Source organism: Muntiacus reevesi, chromosome X (genome assembly GCF_963930625.1).
Source record: "Muntiacus reevesi chromosome X, mMunRee1.1, whole genome shotgun sequence".
NCBI classification, from domain to species: domain Eukaryota; kingdom Metazoa; phylum Chordata; class Mammalia; order Artiodactyla; family Cervidae; genus Muntiacus; species Muntiacus reevesi.
In genome coordinates this window covers 144,831,069-144,844,575 of record NC_089271.1, presented here as the reverse complement: position 1 = coordinate 144,844,575, position 13,507 = coordinate 144,831,069, and the positions used below count along the sequence as shown (strand labels likewise).

The 13,507-nt window shown below is 39.3% G+C and overlaps 1 protein-coding gene across 4 annotated transcripts; it reads right to left on the bottom strand.

The window, feature by feature from the left end:
- Window positions 1–413: 413 nt before the first annotated feature.
- Window positions 414–12,608, bottom strand: MORF4L2 (mortality factor 4 like 2). Of its 4 annotated transcripts, none has more exons than XM_065914963.1 (5): window positions 12,502–12,608; window positions 9,681–9,766; window positions 8,959–9,027; window positions 3,340–3,439; window positions 414–1,957 (listed from the first exon to the last, which is right to left on the bottom strand). In XM_065914963.1, exon 5 carries the CDS (start codon window positions 1,931–1,933, stop codon window positions 1,070–1,072), a length of 864 nt encoding a protein of 287 aa, XP_065771035.1. In that variant the 5' UTR covers window positions 1,934–1,957; window positions 3,340–3,439; window positions 8,959–9,027; window positions 9,681–9,766; window positions 12,502–12,608; the 3' UTR covers window positions 414–1,069. The 4 variants fall into 4 exon arrangements, with proteins under 4 accessions (XP_065771035.1, XP_065771034.1, XP_065771037.1 ...); XM_065914962.1 differs by lacking the exon at window positions 12,502–12,608 and adding an exon at window positions 11,190–11,346; XM_065914965.1 differs by lacking the exon at window positions 8,959–9,027.
- Between the last annotated feature and the right edge of the window lie 899 nt (window positions 12,609–13,507).

Here is a 13,507-nt window from a genome sequence, read left to right as displayed (position 1 = left end):
CTGGGAAAGCTGCCATCCTTGGTCCCAAATCTACAAGTATGTCTAATGCTGGAGATGGCTGCCCATGCTTCCTCTGGTGGGAAACAGCAAAGCTCTGCCTAACTTTAAAGGAGTGTTGCAGTACCCATTAAATATCCTATTATACCAGCCCAACTCATAGCGACAAGGGGCCTCAGGAACTAAAGTTGCTCTTATAAGCATCAGTAGAAAGCAATTCCACCCTGAGCAGTCACACAGAGGGGAGAGAAGGGGAGCTGACCTGGCAGGGTGCACTCCCAGCTGCTATACCCAACAATAAAAGGAATTCTTTCACTAGGAGTCAAAACTCTCTCCTTCAGTACCACCTAGATCTTTCCTGAGCCTGCTGACTTCTCAGGCTCAGTAACATTAAAGACACACTGCAAATTGCTTGCTTTGAAATTTAGAAACAAATTTTATTTAAGATCTGAAATACGATTCCTAAAATATCAACCTCTCCGGAAAACCATGGCTACACAATAATGCATTGCCTCTATCATGTTAGAACGTGCATTAGACTCAAATACAAAAACCATGAAACAAACCACCATCCTTCAACAACTTGAGCAAAGATAGAATGAATGCCTAAGGAACAACATAGATGGACTTGCAGAGGATGGGCTGTTTTACTTCAAGCACCATAAAAAAAAGCACAAATGCATGGGTTTTTCGGGTATATACATTAAGTTGAACCTTTGGCACTAGGAATCAGGGCATTTTTCACGTAGCATTAACACATATTAGAAAATCGTGTAGTGTCAAAGGGATAGAACCACCAGCATTCAAGCAATGTTGTCAACTAGGCAATAAAATGTTCTACTGAATGTTTCTTCTTTGTCTAATTACTGCATACACTGGTAGCAACTTTGAAATGAGAAAAGGAGCTTACACTCCTTTTATTTTCTGTTTAGGAGAAAACAGAAAACAAACTGAAACATAAGCCCTGTTATACATTAACGATTTTAAAGAGTATCAATTATACAAGAAAAAGACTAAGAACAAAAAGAGCGTTTACAGATACCAGACGTAACAGTGAGTGGTCAGCAGACCCTCACAGGGCTTTGCGGTGGTACTCAGCAGAAGCCACTTTATAATCACTGGCAGTGAACAGAGACGCAGCATTTTTTGCCAGGTATTTCAGGAAATCATGCAAATAGCCCAACAATAATGCAAGGCTCTTCTCATCAAGGGGTGTGTATGCCAACATTGCCCCAATTCTTACAAATAATCTCAGGAGGTGTGGTGCCCCATAAACCTGGGACATTGGCGCATCAGGGTGAGCCAAGAGAATTTCAGCATACTGGGGCCTCTCAAATTTGTAGAGCAGCTGGGTGCCCAACATCACGTTGAAATACTCTTTTATCCCTCCCACCACCTCATTAACTGCATACTCCTTGTTGTCAACATTGCCTTGTGATCTTTTGCAGTTGGCGTATTCTTCCAAAATAGTATCCACGTTTTTCTTGGCTGGGAGTTGGAAAAGTTGCTTCTGCCTGGTGACTAAGTCCCAGTCCTCAACAAGCCATGGTTTTAATTCTTCTGGAATCTTCACCTTAACTTCCATTCTATTCTTAAAAGCATCCTCACTTTCAACTGTGGGGTCTGCCCGGGCCCTTTTCTTCCGAGGTGGCTGGGGTGCTTCGCTGGTGCTGCCACCATCTCCGTTCCCAGGGGTCTTCTGTTTGTTCTTTCTGGTCTTCCTCACCGATCCTGATGGAGGGTTCTCAGCAGAGCGACCCCCCCATCTGCCTGGGAGTGCTGCTTCCAGATTCTTCTGCTGGGGACCAGCTGTCTTCTTTCCAGATGTCCCTCTCATTTTACTTCTTTGCATGTTGCTTCTAGTTGGTTTTTTGAAATTGTCTTCTTCGGCAGATTGGTGTCCACGAGTTTGAGAACCCTGCTTTCTGGAACTCATTCAACCCTGTTTTTAGTCCAACCACTGTAATACATAAAGCATTTTATTTGGTTGTTTTCTATGGAGACCTTGAACACAGAGTGCTTCCTAAAGGCCTATTAAAGCACAACACACACTACTCTCTTGGAATCTGGCTTTCAAATCCTATTTCAGGGCCAACCAATTAATTGTTCGTGACTTACTACCTCTTCGCTCGCTTTTTGATAATCACTACCCCCCACCCACTACTCTCAGCTTACCCAATCATTCATCAGACCTGCCCATAAATTAGGTTTTTGATGTCACTCAAAAGGTAGGAATATAATTTCAGAGAAAGAATGAAATAAACTACAAAAGGCAGTGGAGGTGAAATTCAGTTATTTCTGAACAGGAAAAATGACAAGACAAAAGAAACAAGAAAGATTAATTTAGCTGCCTGGAAGCAAAATGCATACCAGCAAAAGTTTTTGTCTAAGTCCAGGTAGGCCTGAACTAGGCTGATGACAGTCAAGAGAAAGTGAATATAGAACTTGGTAAATGAAGGAGAGAGATGAGTCAAAGGTGGCCCTACAATTTTAGGTCTGAGTAATTAATGAATTAGTAAAAGCACTAATTTTTAATGGTTAGTTTGGAATTAGTAATAAAATAGGAAACAAGTCAATTCATTCATTCAAGTTAGTCTTCATATATTACTGCTTATGTACTTTGGAACAGGTATTATGCTAGGTACTAGGGATTCGAATATCTAAAGTGATGATTATGAAACAACAAAGTTAGTATAGTGTTAGTTATAAACACAGGATATTTTTGGAGCAAGCAAGAAATGGTACCTAATGCTACTTTCAGCGATAGCTTGTTGGAGGTGATAACTGGTGAGGGATCAAGTCAGTGATGACTGCCAGGGTTTTGAGAATGGGTGATTAGATCATAGTATTATCACCAAATAAGACTGCATCTAGAAGAGGAGGAAACAGACTGCAGAGGAAAGAAGTTTGGTATAGACCTAGTAAGTGTGAGGTATGCAGTTAAACATGTGACTTTAACGCTTAGGTGAGAGATCAGAAGCAGAAATGGAGACCTGAGTGTAATCATCATATAGATAGGAATAGAAATCGTTCATGGAGGATAGAGGAAGAACTGAACAAGTCTAGAATTCTGGACAAACCTAAGAAAGAATGATACTTAAGGGATGAGCAGAGAGGACTACAAAAAATAAAAAATAAAAAACCAAGCAAAAATGGTCAGAGCAGCCATAGGAGAATTAGGACAATGTTATTTTGGAATCCAAAACAGTTGAGAATTTCAAGATGGAAAAAGATGGTTTACACTATAAAATGCAGCAGAGAGGGTTAGTGAGATAAAGATGAAAACAACAGTGTTCTGGGATTCTTACTGAATGACAGATTAAACAAAGTCCTTTGACTTACGCAATCCTCTTCTTTCCCTGCCAAGAACTCCTAGTGTTTTCCCAGATGGAATCTTATAGATCTTCTGGGATGGTCGTGGAGATGAGGTGAGAGACACAACCTAGAAAGGGAAAGTAGGCATCAACAATGACCTTTTGTGAAATCCAGGAAAAAGAAAAAATAATCTAACTTAAAAACATGTGGTTTATAATTGTGATAGCAGAGAAAACACATGGGTTCTGCTGTTAGACATAGTTCTACTTCAGTTAGGCTGTCATTTATGAGTTGTGAGGCTCTGGGCAAGATATGTTAAGCTTTCTTGGCCTCTTTCATCTATGGAGTGTGGCGAATTACCCCTAGGTAAGAATTTCATAAATACGATGTGGCTGAACAGCCAACACAGTACCTTGCAGGAGTATCTGCATATGTTTATAAGGATACAAGGATGTTCACTGCAGTGGTATTTGGAATACTGAAGAACTGGAAACACCTAAATATTCTTCAATAGGGAAATGACAATACAAAGTATGATGTATGCACACCACGGAAGAACATTCAAATGAATTAAGCAGATTCATGTACTGATGTGGGATGATGTTCAATTATACACTATTAGGTAAACAGGCAAGTTGCATAATGTATAATGTGTACAACAGGATCCCAAAAATAGCCCAAGTGGAGAAATAGGCATGTTTTAGACAGTTCTTATGAACAGTGAGGTCCAACTTCCGTGTTTTAAACTGATGTGTATAAAAGTACATCAGAAAGTATCTAGATGAATAAATACCAGACTATTAAAACCAGAGTGCCTACCCTCTGGGAAAGAACGAGATATGATGGTGGACAAGCCTGAAACCAGGTTTCTCTGGTAACCACAATTTTAACCCATAGAAAAAGCCCTTTTGCCAATTGCTAGACCCCCTGAGATTATGTGAGCAGGTGTCAGGGAATCCCTGAAGGGGAAATGAGGTAAGTAACACTAGAAAACTAGAGCCCTGCATCAGGGAAGTCAGTTATTGGCAAGAGGCCTGGGTGCTATCACTAAGCATATGATTTCCTCTGACAGAACACAAAGCTCTCAGCAGAAATCTGAGCAAAGGTGCTCCTCAGCATCAAAATCTGTGAATACAGACACTGACCCTGTACGAATCAGAACCTTCTGGCTGAGAGGGATATATAGACACATCCTGTGAAAGATGAGATGTGGTTAGTGTTTCATGATATTACATCGTAAGCAACTAAGCTTACAAAATGTTTCTTACAAAAATTTTACTGTAATGGGGACAGAGGGGACACAGTATGTGAGGATATAAGAGTTTAGTTAAGTAATAGAGGTGATATTCAGAAAACCTGAGAAATAATGGGCAGAGCTTCCACAAACAAGGGGACAGTTAAAATAACAACTAAAAAAAGCGAGATGGCCCAGTGCCAAGCAGAATGTAAAACACACAGAAGTGGAGCAAGGCTGCAGAGAAGTCTTTTGGACGTCACACTGGTCATCAGCAATTCCTTACTGAGGAACCTAAGAATGACTGCTGAACCTCCTGTATATTCTTGGCATTGATTACATTTATTTATGCAAAGAAAACCATAAGGATTTATATGTGGTTTTCATTAAGTGGGTGAGTTTCATCATTCTCTACAAATTCTATTATTCATATCAAGTCCAAAGTTGAATGAAATGTCTGACATCAGACAGGAAAATACCCAGGTTTGTGCTCAGACTGAATAAAGCCAAGGAAGCAGGCTTTCTTAGAATGGCCTCAGCACCTTTATTTTCACCTGAGTATCCCACAGATCAAGTAACTATTACTACCTGGAGTCAGAAGCCAGATATCAAAGGGAGGAAAAACCATCCTTTTGATGTCTGTCTCCTACTTGTAATACAAACTTATTATTAGGGTCACTGCACTTTGCACCTCCCTTGCTAGAAGTTTACATCACTCCATCACTTGGTGACATACGTGCTGTGGACATTCCTCATTAAAAATGTTAGCACTACACATTGCTTTGAGCTGTTTTAAACTGAATCTGCCAGTTTCTGAGTTTAATTTTGTTTACTGACTTGGTGTACTGACTTGTTACTTGCATCATGCTTCCTCCCTTCATCTACCTCATCTAACTACCAGGAAAAGTCCCATTAAATTTCCTAACTACTCTAACCCCATCTCTGATACCATATGAGCTGTCAGTACTCCATGACTTAATATTTACTTAAATGTTTCACCTGTTCTGCTTATGGAACTACACCACGTATCTCCACTTGCCATAAGCTTTGTGTAATATGTATCTCTCACTTTCTGCAGCAGCACTTAGGTCCCTTCTGGGTATACATTAGTGAATCAGTGAGGAGATGATTCAACACATGGGGAAAATGGAAGCACAAATTAAGAATGATGGTCATCAAATATTTTCCCACTTGTTCCCTACATGTCAGTTCTAGGGTATGCCAGAGAAAACATGTTTGTATGTTTGCCTTAGTTTTCTATCTTCCATTTCTGTGTAAATACTTTAAGGTAACCTCATCCTGGTATCAAATCTTAGATATTTAAAACCTTGCTATTTTGACGGATCATTTCCCCATGTAAATAAGGCTGGAATATGCATACATCTTGAGAGCTGTATGAGAGTAAACCAAATGGGCATACTTTATTTAACCACCCTCTTTCTGGAAAGTGATCCTCCTCCTCAATTTATTCTGTAATTAAAGGATTTTTTGCCCCCAGATGTGGATTTAGTAGGTTAAAAGGTAATAGGCTGCCAAATTACTTCCCTCACAAATTGTACCAATTTTCAATCTCACAACTCTGGTCTGCACTGTAACCTGATAAGGAAAACAGATGCTTGTATTTCTTTTATTAGCTGTCTTGGTATTTTAAAAAATGTGTTTCCTGGCCAGTTATATTTTACATGTCCTCTATTCATTTTGAGTTGGTTCTTAAAAGAGTTTTTTACAGTTGCTTATCAACTGTCACATCTGGGCAAATATTTCCTCCAGTTTATAGTGTCTATGAGATTTTAAAGATGTATATGATAAAATATGTGGTTTTTCCATTAAGCTTAAAAATCGATGACATTTTAATGGATTTTTTAATATATTAATTCCTCAACCCACCCAAAAACTATTTAAGTTGTGAGCTGAAAATCTATATTCCCAAGTAATTCATTTTGTGGTAGCATTTGAGTAAAACTATTACATAATTATAAACACCAAAAATATATAAAGATATGGGCATCCTCTTACCACCTCCCTTCCCTGATCTCAGAATATGTCTTCAAATGTTTTTATGTACACATTTACACAGAAACCTACTTTTGAAACTAAATGTGTCTGTTACATACATACTGGGATCATGTATCATGGATTCACTTTGTCTTGACAAAGGTGAGACACATATTGCCCCTCACGTTTTCTCACTTAATCACAGGCATCTATGGCCACATACTTAGCTCATTCTTTTTAACATCCACATCATTCTACAATCTCCACATAGTATAATTTAGCCAGTCCCATATAAATGTAACATTTAGGCTGTTTCCAACACTTCATTATTACAGAAATGTTAATAGATATCAGTGTACAGATATATTAGCGTATTAACTAAGTATTCAGAAGGGCATTCTCAATTGCTCAAAGGATTTGCTTATTTACAACTTTGATGACTTAAGAGGTAAATATACCTTGTGAAGAACTGTTTTAATTTGTACTCCCAGCAAAAATGTTAGGTTTATTCACCCACAACTTCAGCAACACTGGATAAACATCTTCTTGGAAAAAAAAAAAGAGGGGAAGGAATCTCGTATGTAGGAAGGTATTTTTATTTGAATTTGTGTGATATTGAACATATGTTCAGATATTTGTACATATCTGTCTCATATTTTGTCCCCGTTTCTAATATGTTTTGCCTTTTATTGACTTCTAATAATTAAACACTGGGTTTTTTTGTATGTTAGTAATATTTTTTCCAAACTGTCATTCTTCTTCTAAGTGGGTCACTGTGTGTGTATAAAAACACAAATGTGTCAACTTTTCCCTTTGTGGACTCTGGCATGTCATGCCTGGGGAAAATACTCCCAAATCAATATTCTAAATGACTTCCTGTATTATCTCTCAGTATTTTATAGTTTCTTCCAAATATTATGCCTAATTTTTTCTAATTAATAGAGCCTATCCTTTCCCCACTGATTTGAATTGATTTATAACATTCTAAATTATACAGGTCTTTAAAGGTAGTTTCCAATGATTTTTGATTATTCCATTTTTAAAGGTAGCACTGTTTCTAGGTCATCTAGTCTGTCATAATGATGTCTCTTCTCCCACCAGTATCAACACTGGTTTAATCATCATAATTTAAAGACATAAATATTGCCCTGGAATTAACACTTGTACAGGGGTTCCAAGGATGTTTGGTGCAGTATAAATGAAACAGAAAATCACTGGAGTCAACCTGGAGGACTATTAATAGTGATTTGGCAAAACAAAACATGGTTTACCCTTTATATGGACTATCATACTAGTTAAAGGAATGCCACTGTGAATGGAATCAAACAACTCTATAATGGACATGAAGACATCCCAGGCAAGTTGTAAAACAATATCTATAATATGATATCATATTTATGTAAAAGAAAACACCAAACAATATTTTATATATATATATACATATATATCCATATACATTTTTAAACAGGTATATAATTTAGAGATCTAGAAGGAAATAGAACTGATAATATAGTGGTTAACTCTAGGGAGAGTAAGAGAAATGGGGGCGTGAGAAAAGGAAACCTGGGCCTACTCTGTAATATTTTAGCTTTTTATATTATGAGACTGATTCACATATCAATTAAGTGACTAAAGATTTACACTAAAATATGCATATTTAAAATCCTGATTTTCTGATCCATTCTTATTCATGGTTCTAACATACAGCTGGACTTAAGCATTGTATATCATATACTTTGTATGCATACCATTGGGACTGCTTTCCTTCTCCCCTTATAGATTCTGTCCATCCTCAGAGGCCCAGGTCAAGGTCCTTTTCCTCCTTGAGGCTCCTTCAGGTTACCTTGACCCTTGCGTTCTCTGGGCTGCTACTGGCCTAACAGTCCACCTCTCTCTCTTTAACCTTTAATCATTCTCCAATTAGCCTCCCATAAGGGATTCTGTGCCCTCCACCTTCCAATTTATTGCATCTTTCCCACCAGGGCAGTGTGCCCTCCTCTGCAACTTAGCTTTCAGAAGGAGAAAAAAAGTAGAAAAGAAAATATAGTGACTCCATGGGAAAATAAAGCTGTCAGGAGACTGAAAAACCTTCTTTCATCTCCTCATGCAAATGATGGGCTATTCAGGAATACAGACTCCATTTACTGACATTTTTGTGTATGACTGTGTCAGAAATGAATGTGAACAAATCCAATGGTTTGTTGGAATAAATCTTTAAATGCATATACACCATGTCAGTTACATTTATATCAATTCTGGATCTTGGAACATTTCAAAAAACATTATTTTTTGAGTCTGAGACAAAAGAGGAATAATATAAAACCTGTTAGCAGACTGAATATGGTTTTGATTCGCTAGTTAAAATTACAGTTCTTAGAAATTCCCTTATAAATAAGTGTGATCAACATACTCAATACCTTTCTAGAGTGTTAGGATAAGTCAGAAGTTATAATTTCAGAATTCAGTTCTAGTAGTAACCGCTGCTTCTGGAAAATCAGGAGAGAAACCAACAGTATTATTATTATTATTAACAACTCCAAAAAGGTATCTATTGCTTTTATTAGCACGTGTGTGCGTGTGTGCACATGGACAAGTGTGTAAAACAGGATGTACCAGAGGGACTAATAGTCACAATGATTAATTAAATCAACTACTTATATGTGCCAAACAATTTACATGTAATTTCCTCAATAATCCAATGAAGTAGGAACCATTATTATCTTTATTTTACAGATGAGAAACTTTACAGACAAAGTGAGTAAGTATTCTGCCCAGGATCCTACAGTAAGTGGCAGAACCAGGATTTAAATTCAGGCAGTATTTGCTCTTGACCACTAAATTATGCTGCATATGAAATGCCACCAACTTAAAAAAATATATAGATGTATGGCTCTAACTGTAGGGGATCAATTAGAAAGTATCCTTTACCAAGGAATATAAGATTACAGGGCCCACTGATGTTTAGGCACTTTCTATACTGAAAGCACAGATGGACTTAGCTCCATCCTTCCATTCTTAGAATGTAGAGTGCTTTCCTCGACAGGCCCTTATTAATCCTCAAAATATTCCTAGACAGTTAGGAAGGTTATGTGGAATTATCTTGTTTGAGAACTGAGGCCAGGAGAAGGGAGGCACTTACCCAAGATTCTGTAATGAGGGATGTTCTGCAATCAGGATCAGAGCTGATCCTCACTACACAGCAAACTTAGCTTTTCTGATGGTAGTCTAGGAGGTCAAACAAGGGGACAGCAAAGGACATAAAATAAAGATATGAGATGAACGTTTTGTTTTCCATCAATGCATTTTAACATACACAAAGGACACCAAAGCTGATAAAAAACATATGTTTTTCCCCTTTCTTGTGGCTACATTTTCAAATATACCTTATTGTACATTTACCATGATTTCTGATAATCTGTTTCTGCTTTTTTCTAAGTTTTATTAAGGATAATTTCAAATGGATAAAAATGTAGGGGAATAATATAAACCTCTGCGAATCTATCATCCAGGTTCAACCAACTGAAGGCCATCTTGTTTTATCTGTAACCCCACCCACTGCTCGCCCCCCCCCCCACACTCTTGTTTTTCTCAAGAGCACTGAATAGCTGACTTTCTGTATTTTATTATGGAAAAATTCAAACATATACCAAGGAAGACAGAACACCACAAGGAATCCCATACACTCATCACTCAGCTTAAACGATTAATTTAGTGCCAATTTTGTTTTATCTATGCCCCTCGCCACTTCCCCTTACCGCAGAGCTAATTCTGAAGCAAATCCTAGACATCAAGGTATTTTGAAGCCAGCCTGAATGCTTTTACTGTTTAATTCGTATTTTCGTATATTATTTCTATAAGCTACAAGCAATTTGAAAACATAGCCACAATATCATTATAGCGTCTAAAACATCGTCATTAATTCCTTAAGAAAAATCAAATATCGAATCCGTCTTTAAAATTTCCTGATGCATCTTTAAGTATTTTTTTTTTTACAGTTGGTGTCCCCGAATCAGGATTCAAATAAGGCCTACTCATCGCATGTGGTTCATCTCCAGCTAGCTCTCATTCCTCGTTCTCCGTTTCTCCCCACCCCCGCGCTTTTTTTTTTTTTTAACTTTTCAATACGGAAAATTCCAATCCCCGCTATCTTGAGGTAACTGCCAAATAAATTATTTCATTGGTAAAGACTGATACGTCTCTTTTGTATCTCGATTTCTTTTACGGAAGGAGGTGATAGGAAAAGCACCGTAAGGAACGACTTTACATAATTTTACGTTTCTTCTCAGTTTATTACGCGGGTTTTTCTCTCCACAGTAATAGCTAACATCTTCTGGAACCACGCTGCGTATTAAGTTATTATACGTATTACATTACCTAGCAGTCGTATATTATACGCTCTAATATACAGCACATGCCTCTGAGGCAAAAGTCTCTGAGGCGAAAGTCTCTGAGGCAGATACTATTATTATCACCATTTTACAAACATGGAAACCGAGACACAGAAAGAACAGCCAGCCCAAGCTGGGCGTTGGCGAGTAGGAATTCGAATCTAGTTCTGCCCGATCGTAAAGCCATTAATTAATCTTGTCTGTATACGCGACGATAAGAGGAAATCGTCAACCCTTTCTCCCCACCCCCACCCCGAAACCTGAAACGAGGATCCAGTTCTTTCCAACAGACGACGTGTGATCACTGCCGTCTCTCCAACCGCCATAGTAAAGCCAGGTTTCTCTGGCAACTGATATCCATAGGCAGACACGTCACCCTGGAGGCGGGCTTATGTGCTACAGCCAATCACAATCGTCTCATCTAAGTTTTAGAATGTTCTATAACCAAATGATTGGATAAAGGTCACCACGTCAGTAATGACACTCCGCCGCAGTAAAGGCGGGTGCTAGCAACCTGCTTCTTCACCGTTAAGGCTTGAAGGAAACCAATCACCTTCCTCCTTTAGTGAGGGCTCTGACCAATGACGTTCGCCCTCTTAAGTTTTTAGCCCGCCCTCCAAAAGCGCGACAGCGGTTGGGTCATAAGTCTATAGGGCAGAGTGTTCACGTGGCCCACTTTCACGACCCAGAGTTCCCCTGCCCAGAGGTTTCTTTCTTTTTTTTTTTTTTTTCCTGCAGGGAGGCATTGTGGGTTCCCCCCCCGCACTGGGAAAGGAAGTGCCTACGTGGCGTGCGGAAACAGGATGGGCGGAAATGAGCTAAGGTGCCCGCGAGTGGGGAAGCGCTAGCTCAAATCTGCGGCCACGCCCCCGAACCTCTTGCGCAACTCCTGGAGGAAAAAAGAAAAAAAAGAATAAAAGCTGACTGGGGGTTTTGATGGGTGTGCGAGTTGGGGGTGAAGAGTACTGAGGGCGCGCGGTGTCAGGGCTGCTGTGCGCAAGCGAGCCCGCGTGGCCTTGGCGTTGGTGTGTGCGCGAACGCCAGGCCTCGTGGCGCTGGAGGTGGCTGGTGTGCGCAGGCGTGCGCCCCTAGCGTCGGGGCTGGTGTGTGTTCTGGGGCGGGTGCGTGCGCGTTCTCTGCGGATCCTTTTTCTGCTTTATGTTTGAAAATTATTCTTATGAAAAGGAAAATTAAGCAATTAATTCATGGCGACCATCACTGAGATAAAAGGTTTTCGCTAGAATAACTTCAGTCTCCCCTATCGATTTAATTTTAAACCCTAAAAATACACTTTCTTCCCACGTCTATCTCCGAATCAAAAATCCCGTTCTATGCCGACGCCCAGCAGCAGTTAACAACCAAATCCCCCATTCGCTTATTAGCAGTTCCAAAAAGCAGCTTTGCTGTCCCCTTATAGCTTTCTTCCCCCAACCCTGGCTCCTTCCCCCGTCCCTCCCCCACCCCCAAGTTGCGTCCAATTCTGGCACAATTTTTTGGTGAGAATATCTGTATATGACAGACTTCCCCTCCACTAGGGACTCCGAATTTCTGTGGGGGCTGAGGCTCTCTTACCTGCTTGTTCTGATTTCCAGGCAGAGTGCTCTTAACACAAGTATGCACTCACTTTAATTTTCCAGAAAGTTCTCTGTGTGAGGTTTATACCTTTTGAGTTTGCCACTAGATGCCGCCAAATTCCAGCAAAGAATTGGCTGTTTGGTCCCTGGAATTATGGGATTTCCCCAATCCTTTTTTTTTTTTTTCCTTCTGATTTGCTGAACTTTCCAATCTATAAAGATCATATATATCTTTCATTTCTCGAGAAAAATAAAATTAACTTCTTAATAGCCCTACCAGGTAGGGCTCTATTCAAATGTTTTACCTCCTTTCTTTACTTCTTTCCTCCTTAAAAAAAATTCCCCCCTCCCATCTCTTTCTTCTTGCCTGTTTTTGGGGTGAGACAGTTAGAATTGATGAATGACCCCAGGCACTGTTGCCGATGAAGATATGAAAATTCTAACCCTTTCTGTGGGCTTAGAATCTTTTCAAATGCCGCCACCTGCCCCGCTTTACCACCTCACCCCGACCCCTGCCCTGCTGCAAGGAAAACACAGGTAGTTGTCTAGTCAGTACAGACATTTGTCTTTACTGTACTTGGACCCTGGAATTGAAAACTGATCTTCTTTTACTTTTGAAATTATGATTAGATCTGTTTGTTTTCACCCTGTCTTCTGTAGTAGTACTGTTAAACTTTATTATGTTTTTGGAGTTTAGAGGCCTAATTAAAGGCCTAATTTTAAACCCGATTCCACCAGTTACTAGTTCTGAGAACCTGGGATATATGTTCTGTGATCCTCAGTTTTTTTGCATGCTTTCTATATTTCAGATGTTGTGTCATATATCACATGATATTCTTTAATTTTTCACAAAATCCTTGTTAGAGGCATATTAATAAAATCAAACAACACAAGTTATACTTATTTCAGTTATAGATTCTGTAAGTTTGTGCGTGTGCATATGTGTGTTTTTGGGCACACACGTGCATGCATTGGGGAGGGGCGGGATTTAGAGCAGAGGTTCT